The 26545-nt window shown below is 45.5% G+C and overlaps 1 protein-coding gene across 15 annotated transcripts in view; it reads left to right on the top strand.

The window, feature by feature from the left end:
• ANKS1A (ankyrin repeat and sterile alpha motif domain containing 1A) overlaps nt 1-26545 on the top strand; it is a 127639-nt gene that overhangs the window by 21161 nt on the left and 79933 nt on the right. For 11 of the 15 annotated variants that reach the window (XM_061349469.1, XM_061349479.1, XM_061349467.1 and 8 more), the window contains exons 2-11: nt 7566-7646; nt 8431-8587; nt 10498-10560; nt 16021-16317; nt 16987-17062; nt 17353-17454; nt 18742-18837; nt 18944-19140; nt 20830-20919; nt 24745-24862. In XM_061349469.1, coding sequence (XP_061205453.1) covers nt 7566-7646; nt 8431-8587; nt 10498-10560; nt 16021-16317; nt 16987-17062; nt 17353-17454; nt 18742-18837; nt 18944-19140; nt 20830-20919; nt 24745-24862 — 1277 coding nt within the window. Of the gene's footprint in view, nt 1-7565; nt 7647-8430; nt 8588-10497; nt 10561-16020; nt 16318-16986; nt 17063-17352; nt 17455-18741; nt 18838-18943; nt 19141-20829; nt 20920-20957; nt 23674-24744; nt 24863-26545 lie in introns of those variants that run through there. The other 4 variants (XM_061349472.1, XM_061349483.1, XM_061349482.1 and 1 more) reach the window with 2 other exon arrangements.

Here is a 26545-nt window from a genome sequence, read left to right as displayed (position 1 = left end):
TCATTCCTTAATAGATTAAGTGTCTGACTCAGCTCTGGCTGGTGCAAGCTGTGAGGAAAGAAGGGATGTTTTGACAGTGTTGAAGAAGAGAGACAGTGAGATCTCGTATCACTGCCTTGTGAATCTCTGAAAACAGCTTTGTGTAGTGCTGACACAACACTGATCACCGCCTCCATAGCTGTGAGATGGAGACTTCAGATGGTAACTTGAGTTATCCCACGTGGACAGTGTCTTCCTTGCTGAGCTGGGTCCGTGCTGCTCCTGTTGCAGTCTGATCTGTCAGTTCAGGAGTGATGCTCACCAGTCGTCTGTGTCTCAGTTCAGCAGTTCAAGTGGCTGCACGTTTAATGCATGTGCCCCTTACCTTTGACTTTAACCTATGCCCTGTGTCTCAAGTATCCCCATTTCCTGGAATGGTGTGTCCAAATCCCAGGAGGATCAGTCTGTCTGCTCTGACGGTTATGTTCTTTTCATGTTTGAAAACTGGATGCATTGCACAGATGTTTGTGATCCCAATGCTCTTTCCTTATAGGTGTTGCTTTCCTGCTCTTGTGTGTTCATTGCCAGGGAAATTGCTGCTTTGCATTCTGGAACTAACAGCATCCCAGTGGTGATTTTTCACATACCCCAGGCTCTTTCCGGAAGGAGAAGTGTAAAGCAGCATGTAACTCTGTGCTGGTGCTGTAACAGCAGGGCTGTGCTGTGCTCTGCAGTGTGTTAACTCTTGTATGCGGGGTCCATGGTCTCCTATTTCCTCTAATTGCAGACTTTTAAGCACAGCAGTGAGGACATGGTGAATTCGAGCAGCAGGAAATGTAAGCAGAAGCACCTCATAGCCAGCTTACAATGACGTTACTCAGCATTGCACCTTTTGCCCTGTAAATCCAGATGTGCTCTTTCATTTACCCCTAATCATTCAAGCTCTGGATTCATTCTGCCATCAAGATCTGTCCAGGTAACTTACTGTTTGCGTGAAGGATCCTTCCAGTCTTCCCCTGGTATCTTTGGCAATACATTGCTCTAACTTCCCTGCTCCTTTCAGTGTGAAAAGCTGGTTGAGAGCTTCAGCTCTTCTGAGGCCTTGTGTGCTGTGTGATCTATGGCTAGATACATCCTTGCTGACAGTTGTTCTTGCATGTGTGTTTGCCAAGTCTAGAGGCACTTGAGAAGCACATGTATTAGCTCAGATTATTCAGCTTCTTCCCTTTCATTTAAGCCTCTGAAGTTGCATTTTAGCCTTGTCAGTCAAGAAGAAAACTTTGCTCTGAATTATTGCAAAAAAGAGAGAAAAATCAAACCCAGCAACAGAACTCCAACAACAAATCAAACCAAACCAGTTTGTAACTTCTCCCCTTTGGCCCCATGGCTCTTAACAGCTCTCTTCTGCATCAGGTGATGCACAGAACGTAATGTCTGTGTTTGGTTGTAAAATGCTTGGCAACATCATCATGTTTGAAGTGCTAAATGTGAATGACTGTATTTTTCCAATAGCAAAATGGAGGCAGCAATGTTAGAGTAATTTTATATACAGTAAATGCTTTTTGGCTAGGACTGGAATGTGAAGTGAGACTTCTGCATGCATTTAAAATGCCTGCATTCCCTGCAGAGCACTATATCATTAGCCTCCGTATTAAACGGCCACCCACATTTTCTATAGTGTGTCTGAGTTTGGTTTCATGACTGATAATGGCAATGCCAAACTCTTCAATGTGATTTTAGAGCTGCAGTTAGAGGAAAACACTAAGAAAGGCAGAAAGGACTTTTCTGTGGTCAGTTCTACAGTGATCTGGAAGTGGCAGTCAGAATGAAGCTCCTGTTGAGCTTAGGTGCTCTCTGAACTCTTCAGGCCTGAGCAGAACAGGCCAAGCAGATGCACAGATTGTATGTTCCATGGTTTGTTGTGTGGGAAACACTTGTGTTTGAAGGGAATGTGCTGAACAGAGAGGAAAGGAGGATGTGAAAGGCGTAAGAGGATGATGATGAGGACAAGCGTATGGGAAGGGGGCAGCCAAGGGAGTTTGAGTGGGAGCAGTCATCCCAACTGACTGCTTTTTTTTGTATGTATAGCAAAGAAAAGTCTGGAGAGCAGTTGAGTGTAGAAGCCATGTATCACTTGTCACCACTTTGGCTTCCCTTGCAGCCTTTCCGCTAGCTGGAATCTAACCGGGTTGCTCTCCACGCTCTTTCCTGAAGCCTGCCAAAAGGGGCTGAGAAAGTACTGCTTGGGATGTAGCCACGTTCTCCCCTGTCCCAGGAATCCTCTGCTTTAATCTGCTCCAGCCTTGCATCAGCAGTTTATTTTTGGAAGGGCTGTTGTATTATCTTGTGGTTGAGGCATGCAAGGAGAGGGGTCACAGCTCCATTGTGAGCCCTACTCCATACACCAAACCCCTTCCCATCAGTGAGGTGGGTGTAGTGCTCCTTTTCTCCCTCTGCAGAAGAAGTTAAGCACATTTTGTAAACCTAAAGCCTTGCACAAAGCCATGTGAGTTGTTTGCATTATCAGTCTATAAGCAGGAAATACCAAAAGGGGGTTGTGTTCCTTGCAGGGATCTAACAGTTGTATGGATATTAATAGCTGAGATGTGTGTATTGACTTGTGATGTCCTCCAGGCAATGAACTAGGAGTTAATCTGCCTCCAGCCTCCACTGGCCTTATGACACTTTGTCTCTAAGGCATTGAACCAAGTCTACAAACATCTGGGTCAAGTTCCCAGCTACTTTAAACTTCCTTTGTGACCCTGGGCCAAGCCACTCACGTACGCTGGCTTCTGGTATCTCAACCAGGGATGGCACTAGTTTTGTGCTTTGTGTCTTTAGTGTTGGATATGTAAATACAGAGGGTAGCAATGGCCTCTGCTCTCTGCTCTGCACAGGTAAGGGTACTGAGGTCTTGGCATGCTTCTGTAATCCATGCAAGTGAGACTAAATCAGCTTTAAAAACTCATCATTTGACTTGAAAGCACTGGGTTGTTCTTTCAGTGGCTTGGCCTTTGCTCTAACCCCCTGCTTCAGACGATTCTGTGAGTAAAGTTACTACAGTCAGGAAGGAATAAATGGAAAAGCAAGAGGACAAATATGGTCTTGTTTAAAGGAAATGCTGGGGTTTATCGTGACCTAAAGCAATGTGCTTTATTCAGCAGTTTTTACAAACAGGAAGCTTTATTTAAAAAGCTCCAGCACTTGCTGAATCATGGAGCAGGAGAAAGCTGAGAGGAGAATTAGCTTAAACGGAGCAGATTTTGTAATTTTCAGAGCTTTTCCTACATCCTTAATGTTCTGTCTCAGTTGCCTCGAGCAGGTACATGATGGACATGGTTAGAATACTGCTGTGGTGGAGCAAAAGGGAGATTAAATCCAGGTAATTATTTGAGGAGTCTGCTTTCATAACAGAGACTGCTAATGTGAAAACACCCCCCCCCCCCCTTGATGTGAAGGGGTGGCAGTGGAATTGGCTCCAGCCCTTCCCTGAGCTTTATTGGAGACTTGTATTTACAGCATTCTTCTGGGATCTGTTGTTCTGTTAATCACAAACAGCCTCAGAATCACACTGTACATAGATAGTACTTGGCTTTGTACTCTGCTTCTCTCAGTTCTGTGTTTCCATTTTACAGATGGGAAAACTGAGGTCTTGAAGTAGGGTTTTCCCCAGGGCTATGTAGCACAGCGGGGAGTAAAGCCCTTGTGATTCCAGAGTCATCATCTATGCTCTGGCTTGCAGGCTCATATCACACAGTAATCTGGTGTTAGGATTTCCTGGCATTTAGTTGTGTCTTGTCTATTTTTGCTGAAGGCAGAGTTCATAGTGCCCTGTTCTGAATTACTCCCCTCTGCCACGTAAAATCAGGGCAGCAGGTCTGTGAGTAGGTATTGTTAACATGAGCTGATTCAGGCTTGGCCACTGCATGATCTCACAGCACCATAAATTAGTGCTCATCTCTTTCTCATTTAATTTCTCATCTGCAAGCCATTGGAGATAATATATTCTAGGTGGTGATGCAGTCCCTGGCCTTGATGTGAGCATCTGTGCCTTAGCAGGAGGTTAGTGTCTTGAAGGGGAAACCCCTCTAAAGGGGATGGAGCCTGCCCAGCTGCTGCCGATGCCTCATTTCCCTGCAGGATTTCTGTGTCTCCATAAAAGCAGCTTGCTTGATTCCTAATGTAGTATTTTTATTGTTCTCTGTGTTGTGAAACGTGCTCACACTGAGACTCTTTATCAGGGCCTGTAGTGATAGCACAGGGGGTGATGGGTTTAAACTTAAACAACGGAGATTCAGGTTGGATCTAAGGCAGAAGCTCTTCCCTGTGAGGGTGCTGAGGCGCTGGCACAGGGTGCCCAGAGAAGCTGTGGCTGCCCCATCCCTGGCAGTGCTCAAGGCCAGGTTGGACACAGGGGCTTGGAGCAAGCTGCTCCAGTGGAAGGGGTCCCTGCCTGTGGCAGGGGTTGGAGCTGGAGGAGCTTTAAGGTCCCTTCCAGCCTAACCCAGTCTGGTTTGTGTCACACACTGTTCCCATAAGGCTCCCAAACTGGAGCTGGATGAACAAGGCTTCATGTACCCATGAGCCTGACATCTCAAAGTCTTGCTGAGTTGTTCTTGTTGACTTAAACCTCTAAACTTCCTTGCCTGGCGTGCAAAGACCTGGCATACTCCTCACTTCCAAAAATGTGGTTTGAATCCCAGAGTTCTCGCCTCCTCCCCAGAGTGATCTGAGGGGGTTTTCCTAATAATATCTTAGATTAGAGCCTGGGCTTTGTTTCCAGTAGTTCTGCCACAGTTCCTACAGAGATGTCATTCAAATCAAATGCACCAGGCACTGCAGACAGTGCTCTGAGGGACCTGTGGGTCTTTCAGAAGGGACATTCCAGTGTTTTTCCAACTCCTAGTTTCTGCAGACTGTAGCAGAGTTATTTTCTGGTGTTTAGATCTAAGTTGGGATCTTCCTTGTCTGTCACTTTAATGCTGTGCATTGCATAAATAAAATTGGGATGGAAGCTTTGGTTTCTGTTAACTCAGGAGGCTGTGGCCTTCCTGGCAGAGCTGGGGAGGAAGAGGAGGGAAGAGACTTCAGTGAAGCCCTCATCTAAATATAAATAGTTCTCTCCTTGGATCCATTCAGTCTGAACTTCTGGGTCATTTGACCTTTCTTTGATAAAAGCTTTCTTTATTTGCAAGACTAAAAGGGCAGAGGGGAGGGAAGGACACAGCAGATTGTTATGTTTTAGTTAATATCTTCAAATCCTGCCTGTTGGTTTGGGCACTTGCTGTGGAACCAGTTCCATCCTGGGCTCCAGTTTCTCTCCTCCAAGTGCCTTGAGTGAACTGTGCTTTTACTCTAAAGCATTAACCTGAAAATTTCTCAGGAAGTTTATGGAAGTGTGTTCTTTATGGAATTGTGTTTTCCCGCAGAGAGCCTCTGATGGGGATGGATACCCTGTGCTCCAGTCCCCAGCCCTGCTGCTGCAACAAATGACTTGGTTTATGCCCATTGCACCACTAACTTGGGTTTTCCTTCATGACTTCAGCTGAAAGAAATACTTGTATTAAATGCTGCTGGTTTTTCATACGTGCACCCTGAAGCTTTTTGAGCTCAGCATCAAAACACAGCTCTGTTTAGGATGTAAAACCACTGAACTCTGGCTTTGGTCTCAGGTTAGCAGCCTGTGCAAAGGGATGTGCAGGTGCAGCATTTAGAACTGCTCCAGACTACACACAAGTCTTTCTGGCACTGGGTTTAACCATTAATCACCACTTTAAATCCAGCAGTAAATTATTTGGGCAACCACACTGCGTGAACCCACTGCCAAGAATAAACCAGAGCCTGAGAATTACTCAGATCCCTTTCATACCTCAGGACTGTTGCTGCTGGATGGGGAAGGGCTCCTCCTGGACTCAGTCTGATTGGGTTTTTTGGTGCGTGTCTTCTGGATGTAGTTGAAGCCATCATCCTGCAAATGATGTTAGTAGCAGTTGAAATGCAATGCATGCATGTATTGGTTTGCTGTGCTTCTGAAGTGAGTGCTGGTGTATGGGAATGCTGCTGGATAAGCAGCCTGATCTGTTGCAAATTGGATTTTGTGGCTCACTTGCCTGTCCTCTTGGATAAAGTTTCCCCTCAGCTGCCTCTCCTCTAGTGGAGCTTGTGTCTGTCTCAGGACTGCAAAGCCTTTTATAATGCTCTGCTGGATCAGGAGTCACTCAGGAGGGGTTGAGACTTCCCATTTCAGAGTGTGCTTCTGAATCCCCCCTGAATCATGCTTTGTTTACTCCTGAATTTCCACTTGGTCTGCATGAGATTCCTGTTGGTTTGGTGCTTTTCCTGCTGCTTCTGCACGCTGTGGTGTAGTGCTTCTTCTGGCTGGGAGTGCTCTAGTTAATGACTGTTAGAGAACCTGGTTACTGCTCGGGCTGCCTTTGTATCCTACAATGAGTCGTAGCAGTTACATGCTGGGAAGGAAATGAAATGATCAGGAAAGGCCTAATTCATAAAGAGCAACAGTTGACTTTATTTTAAACCAGTTAAATGGGGGATTAGAGAATGCTGGTAAGTTCTACCCCTAGTTAAAGAAAACAGCGCAGGCAAACGTACTGTATTAGCATGAGCATGATTGTCCAGGATTATAATAAATCCTGTGTAATTCCTGACAGCATTCACACGGGCCAGCATACACGGAAGGTGGGTTGACAGAGAGGTGAATGGTTTCAGTTTGCTTATAAGAACATCTTGATGTGTGTTCACGTGCCCTTTCTGGGAGAGGGTGGTAGCACTGTGAGGAGTGGCAGCAGAAGCCCAACTCCTTTAACAGCAAGCTCAAGAGCAGTGCCAGCTCCTTACATGTGTTTCTCCACTGATTTAAATAGAACATCTTGCAGGGGTTAGAGGGAAGATTAATGCTCTACAGGGTTAATCCTTAAATCCTTGGTGTTCAACTTCCAGACAAGGGAGGGAAGTGAACAATATCCTTGGACCTCAGAGACCACCTACTCTTTCATATCGACTGCAGCAGCTGTCAGATGGAAGTGATTTTTGGACAGTAAGAAGTCTGCATGGAATCACACTGGAGACCCAGAGCAGGCTCTGTACCCCGGAGTCTTAGGCTTCCACTCCTAGTGACTCCTGCCATGGAGGGAAGAGGGTTTCCCAGACCCATCAGAGTTCTTCAGAAGGGTGTGAATTAGCAGTGGGTTGATGGTTTACTGTCTCTTGTGGTTCAATTTAATAGACACATGTTTCTCTGAAGATGCTTTTTGGCAAGCATATGTATGGCTGAAAGATGGCCTAGTAGCAAGAGAACATCCCTGATTTAAAACCAGGATGGTCTGAAGAAGCACAGAGTAGTGAATTCCTGTACCAGTTGTGTGCTTTGTGCCACTAACCCCTCTGCTTGGTGCGGTGCTCTCTGCGGTCTGTGCTCTCTATTACTGCTCTTAACCACAGCTGTCCAGCCCCTCGTTTGCTTCCAGATAACCAACTTTGTGTGAAAACTCTGCTCAAATTTGTCCTTGCCAGCTGTCCATCCGTTTGGTGTATGCCTAAGTGTTCCCTGTACGTTTTCTGTCTTGCAGCATCTGGAGAGGGCCAAATGTGAACTGCGTTGACAGTACTGGATACACTCCACTGCACCATGCTGCTTTGAATGGTCATAAGTGAGTCATCTTATAATGCTTTTGATTTAGGCGATACTATGTGCTTTACAAGCTATGGTTTCTGTGTAATGCATTCACCTAATGAATGTCATTCATTCTAATGTTGTTCCCACTAAAAATGTGGCAGTGGTGCAGCACTACACCATCTTGAGGACAAGAAGTGAAGAACATCAGTGCAGTGAAGCTGTAGAGGCATTGCCTGCTGCACATACATTTAAGAGATCATACATCTCTTAAAATTGGGCAAAACACTGAAGTTTTCAACCACTCTTTTATTTATAGAAAATTTGGATAAGATATAACAACATACTAAAGGTGGCTTCTCCAGTAACAGTCCTCTGCAGTCTGTCTGGTGTCCAGTGTGTTGCTGTGCCTGCAACACTTAAAGTTTGCTTTCAAGTATATAACATTTTTAAGTAACTCCAGTCTTCAGCGTGGTAAATCTCGTGGTGTTCATTGCTGCTTAAGATATTGGGAAGTTGAATAGCATTAAAACCTTTGTCTTCATTGCTCTGGTGCAGTTGCTTTTCACCAGAGCAGCTTGTGGATGACCTCAGTCCCTGTTCAGCTCCATTAGTATGAGGGTAGCACAGATCTTCCCTGAGCTCATCTCAGCGGCCTTTCATTTTCCTTGGGCAGCATTTAATAGGAATGCTTTAAAAACACATTTCGAGAGCATCTCAGAACTACTCCCGTTCAGATTAACCTTTTGTGCAACACTTGCTGCAGAAGCTGTGGAACAAGGACTGAGTATCTTATGAGCTGAAGTTTCCTTCTCTTGCAGGGATGTTGTGGAAGTTCTGCTGCGGAACGACGCACTAACCAACGTAGCGGACTGCAAAGGCTGTTACCCTCTTCACTTGGCTGCTTGGAAAGGAGATGCAGACATAGTGAAGCTCCTCATCCACCAAGGACCTTCACATACCAAAGTGAATGAGCAGGTCTGTGTGGTTTACTCTAATTGAATTGCCTTCCTTGGATGGAGACTACTTCAGCTGACTCCTGGCCCTTCTCAAAGGAGTAGCAATGGTTATGAAGTCCTACTTGCTAATGGGATAAGAAGAGCACTGCCTAAAGCAATACCTCCAGTTCTGAGTTAGTGGTTGAATGAGTAAGGAATATATGTTTATAAAGAGATAGAGAAGTATGAGAACCACTCAGCACCTAGGAAGTGGTCTCGTGCTTTCGTACTGGGCTTCTGAAACTAACATTTCCTTTCAGTTGCTGGATAGCAGAGAAGGTTTCAGTTCTGTCAAAAGACACGTTGGCTCCCTTCTTTGGGAACTAATCAAAGCAGCTTTGTTTAGTCTTTGTTTGGCCATGCTCTCTTAGCTACTCTCCTGGCTTGTCTCTAGCACTTGCTCCACTGAACTAATTTGTAAGTTGCAAGATAACTGTAACCCTACTTGTCCCCAGATTAGTCCCTAGCTTAATCTTAAGAAATTGTTTCACAATCAGGCAAGACAAACAAACTGGTGGATTCCTTCCCTTTGTCAAGGTGATGGTTTTTGGTCTGGGATGCAGAGAGATTGATTGGTATGAGACAGCTGTTCTGTACAGTGGCTGCTGTGTCCATGTTGGGGGGCTGGCTCCATGTAACTTCCCTGTGGAAGTCAGCAGATATCTTTCAGTAGGGAACTTCTGGAAAGCTACTGCTGGAAGACCCAAATATTGCTCTTGTTGAAGAGTTTTAGATAGGGGGCTGGTTTACTGAGTGAGGCCAACTAAACAGTGTTACTGAGCCACTTATGGATGAGGAAGCTTGGGCAGACATGCAGTAACACATCCAAATCAGGTGGTTAAAGCTACCATAGCCCTTGGTTGTCCTGTCCCTGAGGCAGGAATGTCTAATGTCCCTGTGAATCAACTCCTAAACCCCTCAGGTTTTCATCTAGGAGGAGAGGAGTAAAACAGAGTAAGTTTGTCTGCCTCGGTAGTACAAGGCTAAACATGTTCAGAAGTTAATTCCCAAGTAGGTCAGATACTCAGGGCTCAAATTTAGCAAAATCAGTCAAAGTCCAGATGAGCAGCTGGTAACTGTGGGGTTTGCTGTTTAATTTTGATGTAAGGTGGATACTTTTCAGACACTGAGGAGCAAAAACTCCCTTTGGAGTTGGGTTTAGGAGTCCTAATACTGCTTCCAGCCACACTTTGTGGTAACCAGAGAGCCATGTTAAAGTTTTCTTAAGTTCTGTTCCTTGGTCTAAGGTGGCTAACTTGATGCATTGGGCTGCTCCAGGGCTGAACAGTTGCTTCTGAAGCATCGCAAAATGAGTGATACAGTGGTAATGCTATTCACTACCATTCCTCTATTGGAATAAAAAAAGGGGGTGTGTTCAATGTGTGTGGATATGTTTCCAGTTTGGGGCTGCGGTTAATAATGTCTTCAGGCACAGCTGCAGGCATTCAGTCTGTTCAAATAGATTTGAGATGTGTAGTTAGGTGTTTGCAATCCATCTGATAAGAACTGACTGAGGGCCCTGACTGTAAACTCTTCTGCTCTGAGTAGAACAGGTATAAGGCAAACCTTTGCAAAAGATTAAAAGCTTTAGTAGTGTAATCCCTCCAGGTAATGTTTCATTAATGTCTGATTAGTATGAACCTTTCTAAATGAGAAAAGTCAGCTGAGTAGCCTGTGCTGCTTGTGTTTGGAGGCTTGTCAATGAAATGCAGTGGTTCAAGTTACAGGAATCAGCAGCTGGAATGGCTTCTGCTGGTAATAGCTTTGACTGGAACAAGATGCTGTGTTCTGTCATTTCCACCCCTTGGGAGTCACCCATTGCTTTGTTGCTTTATCTCACCCATTTCATTATCACATTTTTTGTTTTCTTTTTCCTCTTCCTTTTTGTAGAATGCTCTTGAGATCAAAGAACTCAAAAAGTACGGCCCCTTTGACCCATATATCAATGCCAAGGTGTGTACTTTGCTGTCAGCATTTCACTACATCATTACTCCAAGCTGCAGTCGTGTGCTTCCAGGTGCAGTGTCATCCAGTTGCAGTTAATACCTGTTCACTTTGCAGCAGCTTGGGAAAAATATGACAACTTATTTACTGTGGGTTTCTTTCTTCAAAGCAGTTATAGAAACATAATTTAAGGGAAGCTTTTCCTTACTTTTCCTGGGGGCTTCTTCAGTGCTTAGCCTTGTAGGACTCACGGTGATGGTCAGTTTGCTTGATTGGGCTGGATGACTTCCAAAAGGTAATGTTATTTCCATTAAAAATGCTTTAGGTTTTGTTTCGTGTGCTAATGTTGCTGATAAATGCAAAGAGATGGATTTTTTTCCTGCTTAAACATGGATGTGTCTCTCTGTGGGCTGTTTAGAGTGGATTTTCTTGCCTTTCCCCCTACAAAATGCTGTATTTGTTGTTTGGACAGTTAACTCTGGTGGTGGGGAGAAGGGAAGGCAGTAATGTTCATGCCGCCCTTCCCAAGTCCTTCATGTCCTGCTTATTGCATCAGTCTCTCTTTTTTGAATGTTAAGTCTGTTGTGTCGTCTGACCCTTCAGCCCTGGTCTTCTGTTCCTGTTTCCTTGCCTATTTTGCTCCTCTTGCTTTTAGCTGTTCTTGAGCTACACAAAGGCCATGACATCAGCACTTCAATGCACTGAGGCTGAGCAGTTGAGGAAGCAGACAAGAGAGTTCCTGGTGGTGTCTTCTCAGACACCATTTTTCATTGTTATTTATAGTGAAGCTGTGGGCTAATGGTGGCAGAAGAGTCGCTGCTTTATCGTGAGGTGCTTCTGCTGTAAGCCACCACCTCACGGTTGTTTCCAGGTAGTTATTTGGGATCCAGCCATCCACGGCAAATTAAACTCTCAGAGTTTAGTTAGCACTTTCACTCTGCTCTATCTGCAGTGCCTGAAAAACAAGCATCAAAGTTCCTGAGCTTGCTTACCACTGGGAATTGGGTTTGGGTTTGCAGACCTGTGTTTCAGGATACTCCAGTGCATACCTCTTAAGCACAAATATATCTACATACACATCAGTGATTTCTACAAAAATCCAGATGGGAATTTTTCCCACAGTGAATGTCTTCTGTGGAAGGATCACAGTTGAGCAGTTCAGTTGCCTCAGAGGAACCTTCTGAATCATTGTCAGTAACAGAGTAAAATCTTCCACACTCCAGCATTAAAATGTTGAATGAATGAAGTGCGCAGTGCGCTCACTTTCTGGTGGAGTTCTTACTGTGTGTTCTGATTTGGGCTTTATATTTTGGACAAGTGCCTTATTTTAAACTTCCAGTTCACTCTCAGAGGTGGCTGTGGTGCTTTTGAGAAGAAGGCAATGTGGTTTTGAAATCTGCGCCTTGGTTTTAAGGATAGAGATGATTTATACACCATCTGTTAGGTTCATCACAAGTTCTGACCAGCTTTCCACCAGGTTCTCCCCAGGGTTGATGGAGAGCATGTGGAGTCTTATGTCCTGCAAACCTTGATGCTTTCTCGATAGCCTGGCTGCAGGTTGGGAGAACCACAAAAAGTCCAGGTGTAAAGTATGAGTGTCATTCCTTAGCTGGTGATTGCAGCTTCTCCGTTCCAATGCAGAATAGGATATCATGCAGGAGCAACTGAGAGATGTTTCATCTTTCCAAACATTTTGGGATATTTAGGAGAGGGAGGAAGCATTTATATAAAGCTGGACTACAATCTAATACCCTGTTGAGGAAGAGATAAGAAAGCCAGATGCTTCTTGCTTTCCCAAGAGCTAAAGCAATGGCTAAGCTTCTTTTTATGTCCCTTTTAAACATCTTAGTTCAATAGAAGGCCCCTGCAATATGTCTGTTACAGGACTTCTGAAAAGCAAATGATAGAAGCAAAGGAGATAGAGCAGCAGCTTTGCTTCAGTACCTCCTGCTGTCTTGAATTTAGTTCTTTAATTTGTATGAAGGAACCAACCATTTGAGCAGAGCCAGCATAGAAAGGGCTGTCACAGCTCAGCTTTGTGCACTGCACAAACTACCTTTGTCTTTTGTAATCAGAAGCAAATGAATCCTGCAGATTGGGTTTAAGGTGCTGTAAAGGAAGGAGGCCTGTTCATCCTTCCTCTGCTCCTGGCAGTGCTGTGTGGGGTACCCGTGGAGACCACATGCTGCAAAAGGAGGGAAGGAGCTGGTACCACTCTTTTGGCCAGCTTTGTGCCTGAGGTGGTGATTTCCTTTAGGTGTTACCTCCTGGTGAAGTTTGGATTTTGCTTAACGTGTTTTCTCTTTTATGCCAGTGAGACATGGCTGTTCTGTGCTTTAGTTTCAGATGTGTCACTGGGGCAGCAAAGTAGGTTTTGAATAGGGCAAGGCTCTGTTAGATGTGTATATGCTGACATAAGACCTCTGCAGGGATCTTAGAAATAGCTTGGATGGGACTGAAGAGTCCTGTGGCCTCTTTCCCCACCCCTGAGGCCAGATCATATCTACCTAACCCACTGCTGACCAGTGTTTGTGTAGCAGCTTCTCAGAACCCTTGGAGAGGGACAGCTCTATAGTCTCTCTTGGCAGTTCATTCAGCCATTCAAGTCTCTGTAGGTTAGAAAGGTAGAAACCTTTCCCTTGTTTAAACCCAGTCACCCCTGCTCCAGTCAAACCTCTCTTCTGGTGCGTTAGGAACACTGGTGTAGACTCATATACTTTAAGTGGTTATAGATTCTCCATATTAGTGTCTGATGAGGAGTATACGGCCTATGGTATGTAGTATTCAGTTACCAGGGCTTGAAAAACTTGATGGAGCCCATATGAAAGCAGAGGCATTCCTTTTTGTATTCCCATTTTGTGGTCTGTAGGGAGGCATCTTACGAGCCTGGCTTCTCACTCCCAGCTGTGAACTGGGGGGGAGATGTGAGGATTCCTGCACGAATGCAGCCCCTGGGCCCTCTTGAGTGCTCTCTTTTTCTAAGAAGGTTTGAAATTTGAAGCCATTTGCCTTGTGGCTGCTGGAAAGGAATTTTCTTTTCCCATCTCCAATAAATATGTATGTCTGAGAGCTCAGGCGTATTGCTCAGGCTCCACTCTGGTTTGTGCTTGCAGAGGTGATGTGAAGGGAGGCAGACTCCCTTGCCTGATCAGCTCTAGTATTTGTGGCTGCTCAAAACTCTCCCAGACTGGAGGCAGTGAGGACTTAGGCAGTAGTGGGGGTTTCCAGTCACAGCCTGTGGTGGTGGGGGGGGACCTGCTGGAATGATTCAGGGGATTTTACCACCTGGGGATCTCACCCTGAGCCTCAGAGCCCTGGTCTGCTTAGAGAAGATCAGATTAAATTGCAATGAAGATGGGGAAGCCTCCAGCAGTTGTTATTAAAGGATGTTGTGTTCCATTCCTGAGCCACCAGGCAGGTGTTTGGAGTTGCTGTGTGCTTTAAAGCACCCTTGAGGGGTATGGTCTCTGTGCCAGGGAGGGAGGAGAGGGGAAATCCCTGGTAGCCAGGACTATGTGGCATAGGCAGTGCATGTGTGCTCTCTGCAGACACCCACTGCTCCAGAGGGACCAGGTTATCTCCTCCTCCTGCAGGAACTGGCATTGAGCCTCCTTTATGCTATGGGTCAGGCTGAGTTCCTTGGTCTTGTGCTGTGGGCTCACTGATACCCAGGTTCCCTTCCCTGTCAGTTAATGTGTGATTTAGCAACCTTAAATGCCTTGAGAGCAACAGCTTAAACTGATGGATAGGTGTGATCTCTGTAGTTGTTGATTCTCTCCCCTTCTCACTCCATATGTATATTTTATGTGCAGACTTCTTTATTCTACAGTAACTTCTGTCCACATATGTGTGCCTTCCTTCATCATGGCTGCCTCTGCCACTCCAAGTATAGAGTCTGTTGTTTGACTTTGGTCTTCTGTGCTAACAGTGATGCTGTGCTTTCCTTGCCTTCCTAAATATCTCACTCCTGCATGTGGCTGATGCTGCTTCCTGCCTCCTTAGGCTTTGCTTTTACACAAGCTGCAGCTGCACAGAGCCTCTCCAGAGCTCCTCACTTCCCTTCTGCTTCTCATGTGGCTGAAAAATGATGCGCATACCAGATCCAAACAAGTGGGGGTTTGCATGCATGTCTCCTGTAATCCTTAGAATGGCCTACCATGGTAATAAGATTAAAGTACCTGTACAACAGAGTTAAGTTCTGCAGTGTGTGGTTGTGAAGTGGTGCAAAATACTGACTGTTCCTACAAGCTGGTATCCAAGAAAGTGCATGTGAAAGCCAAAAGGAAGGTACTTGTGATCAAATTTGGTCTCTAAAACAGTACCTATAACTCCTTCAAGACAGGTCTGTTCTCTGGTTTTGTTTTTGGTTTTCAATAGGAATTATTCTTCCTATATAGGAACTAAGATGACAAATTCAACTGTGATTCAGCTGAAGTTGAAATGTGTAACAGTTTGTACTAAAGTTTTTTGGGGGTCAAATTGTTAGATACTTGTTTCTAGAGTCCTAAACCAAAATCCCTTTGTGTATAACGACTCTGTAACACACAGCAGTAAAACTAGGAATTTGAGGTGAATTTAAGAAAAGGCTTTCTCAAACTTAGCAACATTCTGATTTTGCACCTGCAAGTGCAGTGTGTTGGGTTTCTTGTCTTTCAGTGCTTGGCATTGCTGATTTATACCCTGCCGAATGCTGCATGCACTGGTTGGATCTGGCTTTCACTGTGGAGGTGTCCTCCTGTTGCTTGGACATCTCTTCCCTCAGCTGAACTGAGACCTTGGCTTCTTAGTGGAATGATCCAGTGGCACTGCTTTAATTCACAAACTGCATGTAACTTAATGCACCCTTTCTTGTGAGCTTTGGAACTGCAAAGGTGGAATGACTGTTATAATCAGGATAAGTAGGATTTGAAACAATTGAAGTTTAAATCTAAAATGATGACAGTTAAGCTACAGCAGATAGAACTCATGCTGCAGTTTGCCTATCATACATTGCAGCCTTCTATTTTTGTGGCACCTCCAAGTGTGGGATGCTGCCAACAAATAACAGACTGTCTTTCCCAAGTGCTAGCAGGATTAATGGGAATCCAGATCCAGCTCGACAATCCCTTCCTTTAACCTTAGCATGGTCCCTTGATTTTGACCTCAATGCTTTGAAAGCAGGCTATTGCACATATAGCACTTATTTCCCATAGAGCTGATTTATGATACCTGAGTAAAGCTTACTGTTCTGGATGGTTCTGAAGCTTTCACTGGGTGGTTGGTTGATGAGTTCATGAGGGGATGTCTGTGCCTGGTAAATGGCTACTGAGATGGTGAAAAGCTCCCTCCAGGCTGTTTCAGACTGGGTTCTCTGCTTCCCAACTGCCTTTTTGGTCTTGTTTTTGCATTTAAACTTCAATGGTTTGAGTGAGGCATGAGGCAGCTCTGTAATGCCCTGTTCTGATGCACTGGCATTTGTGACCCCCTCAGAACAACGACAATGAGACGGCACTGCACTGTGCTGCACAGTATGGCCACACAGAGGTGGTGAAGGTCCTTCTGGAGGAGCTGACTGACCCCACCATGCGCAATAACAAGTTTGAGACTCCTCTGGACCTGGCTGCACTCTACGGGAGGCTGGAAGTTGTGAAGATGCTCTTGAACGCTCACCCCAATCTCTTAAGCTGCAACACTAAGAAACACACTCCTCTGCACTTGGCAGCTAGGAATGGTCACAAAACTGTAGTCCATGTCCTCCTGGATGCTGGCATGGATAGCAACTATCAGGTATCTGGTGTGGCTGTGTGTGGAGGGCTGCTCTGATAGCTGGGGGATGGAGAATCCCTGTGGTTACCATACAGAGAGCTCCACCTAACCCTCTTCCCAGAGGGATCCTTTATGAAAGATAAGCAGTAGCTTTGTTTGTTTGCCTCTGGGCTGTTTGTTCAGCTCTTAGTTGCTCTGAGAAGCTGCTCAGAGGGGTTCTGGTGCTGTGCATGCTTCTTGCCTGCTTGGTAGTTGGATAAAGAGCCCCAGACACGTGGCAAGGGAGAAAAAAAGCTGAAGCAGTTCTGTCCCACAATACCATGAGCTCTTGATAGTGATGGAGGCAAACTGTGTCTCATCCTATCAAGCCATTTGTGAATATGCTGGTTTTGCAGTTCTAGCTTGTATGGGGTGGTTTTGTCTTTCTTTTCCAGGACATGACCTTTCCCTAAGCTGTACAAAGTCTTTTCTTGGTCTCTAACCTGGGCCTGCATGTCTCTGAAGAGACCATCCCCATTTTCCATTCCAAATTCTCTCAGCATTATAATAAGGTTGATAGCCTGTCCTCGGGTGTAGATGTTGTTGCCCGTGCTTTGTATATGATGGCATATATTTATTGCTTCTGTAACCTTCTAAAACATGCCTCCATCCCCATTCTGGCTTCATGCTATTTTTCCATTTAATTTGCAGACTGAAAAAGGCAGTGCTTTGCACGAAGCTGCTTTGTTTGGCAAGACAGATGTGGTACAAATATTGCTGGCTGCAGGTGAGAGACTCATCCCCTTTTGAAGCAATAACGTGGTGATGCCTTCACCCAGAACTGGAGGAAACCCCATTATAGTGGCAGCATGTTTCTCCAACCAGCTACCAGAGTTCCTTGGAGAGGGATGTAGAAGTTCTCTCTCAGTGTTTGGCTTCAGGTCTGCCTCTCTAGAGCGTTTTTTAGCTCCCCCAGTGATGATCACAAATGTAAGGTCTGACTTAACATGAAGACACGATTTTGCACATAGTTAGAGGATATTCTTGCTTTTGCCTTCTCTACACCTCTTGCCATAGGTATTGATGTGAACATAAAGGATAACAGAGGACTGACAGCTCTGGATATTGTGAGGGAGCTTCCCTCTCAGAAAAGCCAACACATAGCAGCTCTTATTGAAGGTGAGTGATGTAGCTCTGTGCGTGGGGGGGAAGTTTGGGGTGCTGACTGTGTGTGCTAGCGCACATACAGGATTTTGTTCTGTAGTCCTGGAAGATGCTGGAAGCAAAGCAGCTTCAGATCAGGTCCCTCAATGAGAATCTTACAGGTGTAGGAACGAATGATGCTTCAATGTTTAGGTGAATTGTCTCCAGACCAAACACTTGCAGGGGGATGTTTAGGTGGGCTTTAGGGGGATTGGCTCCTTTGCTGAAGCAGTGTGACATAACTTTTACAGTTCGAATGGCTTAATTGAGGTTTAACTCACTTTAAACAAAGTTATTGAAAAGTAAAGAGAACCTAAATCTGCTTGCAGAAGGTGAAGTAAATAGCTTTAGAAATGGTTTTAGATTAGCTGTCCCTTCATGTGGTTATGTAGCCAAATAGGTGTCCACAGATCTTAAATTCTACTCCTCACTTCATTCTGAAGCTTGGGCATGGATTTTTCACAGATGAGATTTACAGAAAAGGCCTCAATTACTTGTGGCTTATTAAGGAGCTTGGCCCATTGTGTCTGTCCAAGTTAGGGAACGAAATGTGGCTCTTTAGCTAAATTCATACCTTGTAATTACGCTGTCTCAATTTCCTCGCAGCTGTGGGGAGAGAGATCAGAAGTGTATGCAACTGGTGTGCATTATTCACGCTTTGCATTTGAGAGCTTTACAGGTTCAAAGCACTTTGCAGGCTTTTAATTAAGCTTTGCCTGTGAGGCTGGTGGGTATTATCTCTATCCTGAAATAGCAGACAAAAGATGGGCTTTATAACTGAAGTTCTTGCAGGTAAATGCTGTTAGTTTGCTCCTGTGAGCTGGCTGTGTGAGGTGTTGCTGGCTGACTGTGCATGTAGGTTTAATGTTTCTGCCTTTACTTGTGATTTGGATCATGGGTAGAGATGGTTTCTGTCTTACGACTCCAGAAAACCAGACTACATCTCTGTTCAGTGATGTAGCTTGCATCTACAACATGAAGTAATCTGCTCCTGACGTTGTGTCCATGCAGGATCTTTGCAGCTTTCTAATTAAAGACTCCTGTAAAAGTTCAAAGACCCATCCTTAATCTTGTGTGTGTGATTAAAGAGGTCTCCTGCTTCTATTTTGGGATCTGAGGTGCAAGTTTTAATAATGGGTTATTTTTTGAGAGTTCATAAGCTGACAATTGGCCTTCCACCCACAAGGGAGGAAGTAGCGTGTGCTGAAGTGGATGTAAAACTAGACTGACACAAACTGACCCTGTCATCCCACCTCACTGCAGATTACTCCATTGGGAAGAAAAGTGCCAAAGCTGCAGAGAAGACTGTTCAAGCACCACTTGTTCCCCCCACTGATCCTGTGGGCCGGGTATCTCAGGGTAGGCTTCATACCACAACAGCCACTAGCACCCTTCTTCTTCAAGTACTGCCTTTCAAGGGGCAGAAACCCTGAGTGATGTCTTTGTGTCTCTCCTCCTCTCCCAGGTGACGTGGAGAAAGCAGTGACAGAGCTGATCATAGACTTTGATGTGAACCCAGAGGAGGAAAGCCCATATGAAGCTTTGTACAATGCAACGTCCTGCCACTCCCTGGACAGCCTTGCCAGTGGGAGATCCTCAGATCGAGAGTCTCTGAATAAGGAACCTGAATCAACTGGTCTCAAAGCAGCAGGAGTCAGGCCTGTATGTAGCTATGTGTGCTCCTCCGTGCTTGCCTTAGGATAGGCAACTTGCCTTCAATTTCATGATTTTGCAAAGGCTCTCAATCCCCCAGCTTGAGGAAGTCTTTAAACCCAACCCAGACATTGATTGCAGCAGGCAGGTACCTCTCCTTTTCACTGGCCTCTTCACATAACCCCTCTTGTATTGCCTACAAATAACCACTTCTTTGTGCTGATTTTCACCTCATGTTGCATCCATCTGTTTTCTGGCTGTTGAATTTGGGTGCCGGTGGATTTGGGTCTGTTGGGACATTACACTTAGCTGAAGGACTAATTTGTGTAGAAGAATGCTTTGGAAACTTGGCGTTCAGCATTTTTCTCATCTCTCTTGCTCTCTGCTTTGCCCAAGAGAAGGCTTTCAAGAAATTAAGAATGTCCCATTGGAATCTAGGTGGCAGTGGAACCTTTTATTTTGGGGTGTGTGTATTACTTGCAGAGATCTGTAGAGGGTACTCAAGGCTTTACAAAGCAATGCAAAGTTCCTGGAACTGTCTGCAATGAAGTCTTCCTTCCTTCTGTTAGTTGCATTTGTTGCCCCCTTACCAACCAATGCCTATGGGGCAGATGCTGGCCTTACAGAGTGCTGTGTCAGCTTCAGGGGTGCTTTTCTGCTTAGTTGTACAGAGCCTGCTCTGTGGATGCAGTTCTGGACAAAAGGCAAAGAACAATTAAACTGCTGCTGATACAAAAAGCATGATTCCTCTCTCTCTGCAGAGGGGCATCTTTTTTTCCTGTACTATTAGCAAATATAGTAGAAATGAAACAAAAGCTCCAGAAGCCTGACATTTCAGACAGATGTGCATACACTATCCTGTTACTAACTGAATCTTGGTGGCTTACATCCATCTGTGCACTGTCCTGTGTTGATGGTGTCTGGTGTGAAATAAGCTCAGCTCTGTCCCAAGTAAGATGAGAGGCTGAACTGCAATGAAAAGGGAGAAAGAGGGATGTGCTCCAGGAGCTTGCTGGAGTTTATCCCTAAGCTTGCTTGGTTTTGGAGTGAGCAGTCCACCTCTCCGTCTTTCCCTTTGCCATTAGATGGAGCTGTTGCAGGGCAGATGACCTGGAGTTGTGTTCAGCCCTGTGTGGAGGCGAAGCCGCACAGCTCTCGCTGCCCACAGGCAATGCTGGGATGTTTGAGGAATGCAGTGCTGCATTGTCTCTTGATCTCTAGGGTTTTGCACTATAAAAGGTTCCTCTGGAGTCACTTACTGTTTTATTAAGACACAAGTGATGTCTTCCCTTTCTGTCCTTTTGCATGATTTCATTACTGACCTCAGCTGTGTGTTGCCCTGCCACTGAGATTACCAGTCTGGGTCTGAATGAACTGGCTGAGGTAATGAAGCACTAAGCCTGTGTAAACAGCACCTTCCACCCCAGCAGTTTCATTCTCCTGACAGCACAGTTGGTGCTCACGTGGGCCAGAGCTGGCCTTGTGCAGTGTCACCACTGCAGAGCACAAGTGGGTGCTCTGTTATCAGTAGCAGTCTCAGTCTCCAGGCTCCGTGCTGGTAGGACTGAACTTCTCCACCCACATGAATTTGAGGAGGTCCTTACCATGCTGCATCCACAGCAGCATGGACACAGTGGTGGGAGCAGAAGGGGATGTGCTCTAACACAGCACAGTTGACTGTGATCTTCTGAACCACAGAGAGAACGCCCACCGCCACCTGCCAAGCCACCACCTGATGAAGAGGAGGAGCAGCATGTGGAGAAGATAGGCCATGGTGCTTCCTGTGAGGTATGTGAGGCTTATGTGGGGTGTTTTACAGGAGTGTGGTGTAAAGATCAGTTTAATTAATTTGGGAGGAGCCAACTATGACACTAACCTTGCAAGCTGGGTTGTGAGTGGGAAGTTTTCCTTCATTCCAGCATTGCTGCTGTTACTTGCCATGGGAACTTCCTTTGTGCAGTTCTTCCAGGGCACCTCTGTGTTGCCCTTTAGCCTTACTTTCCTATTCTTGGCTGGGAATTCCCTTAGGAAGAGTTTTTTCCTGAATCACATTGTGATGTGGACTGTTGCCCATTTGTAATGATCCCACCAAATGCATCTTCACTTGAGACTGAAACCCAGAGGGCCATTAGTTCCTGCTTCCACTGAGTTTCCAGATGTGGAGGAGCGATGTGGGCTTCTGGATCCCACTGACATGAACGGGATCAGGGGTTTGAATTCAGCTGAGAATCTGGCCCAGCATATGTTAAAGCTGTCTCTGCAGAGGTCAATGCATGTGAGCTGCTTTTTGATGAAGCTAAAGCTTTCCTGTTCCGCATCTTTGCTACTGGGCTTCCGATTGCTCATTTTTCTCCGTCTTACACCACTTGGATGTGAGGGCTCTGCAGGAGACCCATATATGGGGGGTGTGAAACCACAAATGTGTCTTGGTGACTTCTGACACCCAGGAAAATCTTCAAAGCAAACCCAGATCTTGAGGATTTCCTTGCTTTTCCGAGTGCGCTGGGTTGTATGTAAAACAAGTGGAGTGTGTTGTAACAGCCTCCCATTCACCAGATGCTTTGCTTTGAATGTGTTGATCTGCTGAAGTTCCTACAAGGCAGGAATGTGATCTGTTTTCTGAAGTATGTCACATCTACATGAGACATGAGTAAACATTATTTGCTTTAACAGAACTGGCTTTTTCTAGAGAGTAAAGCTCGAAACAGTGCATAATTTCACCTGAAATGTGAAACTGGGGGCTGATCTCTCCACTGCTGGTGAAATGGCTTTGCAGGGTGATAACCAGTCCATGGCTGGCTGGCAGCAGAAGAGAGCTGGGGAGCAGGTCACAGCATAATTGGAAGCAGAATGTGTTCATGATGACAAACACGAGGGAGGGAAGCGTGCACTGACTGCCCCTGCTGAGTTATCTTGCCATATTTAATTATCAAGCACCTGCTGGGTTGTCCTGGCTTTAATGGCTTTGGAAATATGATCCATTAAAGGAAGTCTTGCTGGCAAATAGATTTGTACAGAGTGACTTACTGGGGAGATCTGGATTTGTAACCAAGTTTGCTGATAGAACTTATGGGCAGTGTGTGTGTCGCTGCCTTCTCAGTGTACTGATAAGGCTGGTTTGGCTCTGATTCGTCACTACTTCTGGGGTGCTTTGCTTTTCTGACTCCTGCCCCTTATTTATCATCTCAGTACATGTTCTCCCTGGGTTGGGCAGGCGTGAACAGGAATAAGCTTAGGGAGTGCTATAAATGTGCAGCATCCTGGTCTGATCCTCTAGACCTGCCCTCACATTAGAGCCAGGACAGTCAGTCATTGAGTATTCTGGGGTTGGGCCAAGCGCTAGTTTGGAAAGTAGTCTTTTTATTCAGTTGCCAAGAGGGGGCTATCAGTCAAAACAGATGTGCATAAACAAGAGAATTTTCACTTTCATCATGGAAAAACATGAGTACAAACAGGCAGAGGAGCTGATCGCTTGAGGTGCCCGAGTGCCGCCTTCCACTGTCTGCAGAAACCTTCTGGGGTTGGAGCTGAGTAAGAGTCTGGGTTGGCAAATGAGGCTGCAGTTTCACTTGTTTACTCCTCATCTCCAAAAGGGAAGTGCAGATGAAAGACAAGGCACCATGACTGTTCCAGCAGCTTGGTCTGCAGCTCTGCTGAGGGAGGAGAGGGAAAAGAGATGAGTTACCTTTTCAGAGTCTTCCAGAGTTCATTGCTGTGGATTAAATACGCTTTGAAGAGCATGCTCATTCTTAACAACATCTTATTTTTGGGCTTTGCCAATAGTGAATATTTCTACGTGCTCATCAACATGTATAAATAAATGAAAGATGAACTGGAAGGAAAGTTGGTTTGATTTTGTTACTCCTGGTTGCAGAGCCTGCAGAGCACAGTTCTCCAGCAAACAATGGTCTTCATTTTGGGTGAATTTAAACCTGAAACTCTATTTAAAAATTCTATCTAGAGCTTGGAAGGAGGAGAGATGGAGAAAAGGAAGTGTAACCAGGCCTATAAATACATACACAAACATTTACAAAGCAAAAGCTGGGAATCGTGTACTGCTGAGGAGTTATTGCCTTTAAATGTGTTCAGTGGATTTGAAAGAGGACAGCACAATGATCATCATCTGCAGAGTCTGAGCAGTATCCTAGTGCCTGCTCGAGGTCCAGGCTGCAACTGCTCTGACAGGCTGCTGCTGGGCAGTATTTTTCCAAGCTCTCTGGCAAGAGCTTGTCACCCACTGTTAAAGTCTGATAGTTTTATGCCACCATCTGGTCAGAGCTTTTGTTCTTTAATGTGCTCATGATGAGCACCTTCACCTCAAAAGGAGCAGCTCTCCCTGACAGCTCCCGCTCCAAGCAGGTAAAACAAAGCCTTTCTTTGCCGGACATGGCCCATTTCCTCCCATTGAGAAAGTTGATTTAAAAGCCAGCTGGGCTTTGCAGGAACAGCGCACGGATGTTGGAATCCTGTCTGTGCTGCTGGCTCCTGGTGCCTCTCCAAGACTGCCTAAGCTTCCAGAAGTCCTGGCTAGATTGCTGTCAGGTAGGTACCTATTTGCCCTTGAAGCAACTTGGATGCTTTCACTTAGGGAGGAAATTGGAGGTGGTGCTTAGTCTGCTGTCTAGACAATGGCAGTTCCAGAGCAGTACAAGAGCCCTCTTTTTGGGGATGTCTTGTTCAGACCTGTTCTTCCCTGTCTTGCAGCAGGTCAGGATCGCTTGTTTTCTGGTTGTGTTTGGCCCCACCACCCTTGGCTGTAGGCACACATGGCTCCTGGGACAGGGTTGCATCACCTCGACAGGGTCTGGCCAGGAGATGGTGCTGGAAGGCAGCTGACCGTGCAGGCAGGGTGCCCTGCAGCGCAGTTTAGCCCAGTTAGCACTGGGATGGCACATATGGCTCTATAAGGATGTCAAACCATTGGCATTGAGGTAGACCAAAGTGTGAGTCTGCGGCAAGGCTCATTTGGCTCTCCCTTCAAGACCATGCACATGGATGATGGCTTTCCAGAGCAGCTTGCTGGAGGGTCTCCCAAGATTACAAACAGCTGCTAATCAGAGACGTTTTGGGATTAAAATGAGCACAATCACTGCTGCACATCCTGAGGTTACACTGGGTTTATACAGTGTTGCCTGAGGCTCTTTAGTCCTAGATCCACTGTGTATCCTGAGGTTAGGAATGCTAGAGCTGAGACTTCTGAGAAGGAGGAAGGGATTTGGGCTTTCTGTTTTCTTTAGCCATGTCCCAGTAGAGCAGCAACTAAATAGTGAATGACGATGCAAATTCCAATAGCAACAGTAAATCTGATGAACAGGAATAATGGCCTCAGCTCTTTTTCCCCCCTCCAGGCTGTCTGCAGACCTGGCACAGTGAATCTGTCAGTGATAGAAAGCTGTCAGCACTCTTAAATACTATAAAATAAAGGGGGTTTGGGTGGCTTTTTGAGGGGGTAAAAAACCCCAGGGAGTGTTACATTTTGGATCCCACTGCCCAGCGAAGGTGTTGCATCTGCCAATTCCTTGCTTAAACCATGGCATAAAGAGGCCTTGTGCTTTATTGGTGGGATAAATAGCACTGCTTTGTGGAGCTCTGCATTATACTGTTTTTCATTAGGCCTCCGGTGCACGAGGAAAGAGCAGGGGAAGTGGAGCTGAAGAAGAGGAGCACCCTTATGAGCTGCTGCTTACAGCAGAAACTAAGAAGCCCGTTGCAGTGGATAGGAAAACGAAAGGTAAGTGCCCATCCAAAGAGCAGAGCTGTTTGCTTAGATGCATTTAAAGGAAAATATAGAGGGCAGAGAGTAAGTGGAACAGTTAAACTCTTTGCTGGGTGGGGCGGCTGGGTCAGCATTGCAATTGTTTTGTTTCCTGGTAATCTTCACTTTTAGAAAGGAGAGATCTAAATGTTCCTGTACAGAATGTACACAGAGGAAGGGCAGCTCTGTTCTGACAACTAAGAGATTGCAAAGAGCTCTTCTGTCAACTTGGAAAATAAGCAAATCCTGGGCAGAGTCAAGTGAATGCAGAGGGGTGGAAGAGATGAGCTGATACAAGCATTCGTATGAGCTGTATTCTCCATCCAGCTGAACTTGAAGCCCTTCTGGCTTTTCATGTTTATACCAGCAGATGATTTGCCCTGCTATCCTGGTCTTAAAATCAACATCCCCCCATGTATTAGAGCTAATTCGAGATGTAAACTAACAAAGGAGGAAAACAAACACGTGTTGAGCAAGCCCCTTTCTAGAACTCACTGAAAATCCACCGCATAGCCAGGCTAAGTATCAAACTAGTCTCCCTTCTCCCAGAGGGACTTCCGTGCTTTGCAAAGGATCTGGGAACACCTTGTCTCTTGTGTTTGGCTGGTGCTGGGCTTTTTGGCTTTCCTTCAACAACAACAAAAGATTAAAGGAAAAACCATCTCTTGCTTTATTCAGAAATCCTGAGCAGGAATTTTGAAGGATTTAATTTGGACTGTAAACCTGGAAACCATCTCACTGAGGATGAACAGAGGATAATGAGGACTTGATGTGATGCCTCATTGACTGCTCTGTAAGACCTGCAGCTTTTTTTCCTCCCTTCCTGCAGCATGGTAGCTTCCATTCCCTGAGTCCTGCTGTACTCCAGGCTTGGATAGGGTGGCACAAGAGGTCATTGTTTTCCCACCAGCATTTGCCAAAGCTACTTGCTGCCGGAGGCAAAGTTAGGATGCTTTTCAGGTTGGTGTTTTGTGGTCTCAGCCAGGAATAGTCCTTGGGTGACAGCCATTGAGCCAGAAGCTTTCAGGCTATCTTTTCAGTGTGCAGCTATTGCTGGTCATTCAAGTGTGATCTATTCCTGACTGCTTTGCTCCTTTCTCTGGCTAATGTGTCCAGGCTTCATGAATATGAGTGCAGGTGTGTCATAATTGTGTGTCAGATTAAAATAAAACCTCAGAGTAATGCATCTGCTTATACTTGATGCAAATCTCTTTCCTGAACACATGAAGACATTAGTACTGCAGGCTCATACTGCTCTCATTTCGTTGAGAGCTTACAGGAAGCATCTTTAGCCTGTTAAAGATTCAGAGCAAAGTCATATAATGAACAGCTAGGGTTTGGTCTATGGATAGTGTTACTGTGGTTGTAACAGACCTAGAGCCCTTCCCACTGTTGTAGTGGGAGAAATCCAAGGATGCAGTTGAGTTTTCTCATCTTCCAGGACTTGTCTGCTCTCTTAAATGCAATTAGCACCAACTGATGTGGTGAAGCTGTGGGTCTGGTGAAGGTGAAGAGCTGCTGCTTGGGAGAAGGGCCCCAGCCATCAGATTTCTCATCTCTTGCATTTCAGCTTGTCTGGGTCATCTTCCATTGCTTTTCATGGACCTGGAGAAGGAGACGTGATTGGTTGTCCCCCTTCTCCAGAGGGTACCAGCTGTT

The sequence above is a fragment of the Neopsephotus bourkii genome, unplaced genomic scaffold (assembly GCF_033783945.1).
Source record: "Neopsephotus bourkii isolate Nb327-2 ecotype Australia unplaced genomic scaffold, CSIRO-AGI_Nbou_v1 NB_414, whole genome shotgun sequence".
Classification (NCBI taxonomy): Eukaryota; Metazoa; Chordata; class Aves; order Psittaciformes; family Psittacidae; genus Neopsephotus; species Neopsephotus bourkii.
The sequence above is the reverse complement of the archived record's forward strand: the minus strand, read 5'-3'. Positions and strand labels throughout refer to the sequence as shown.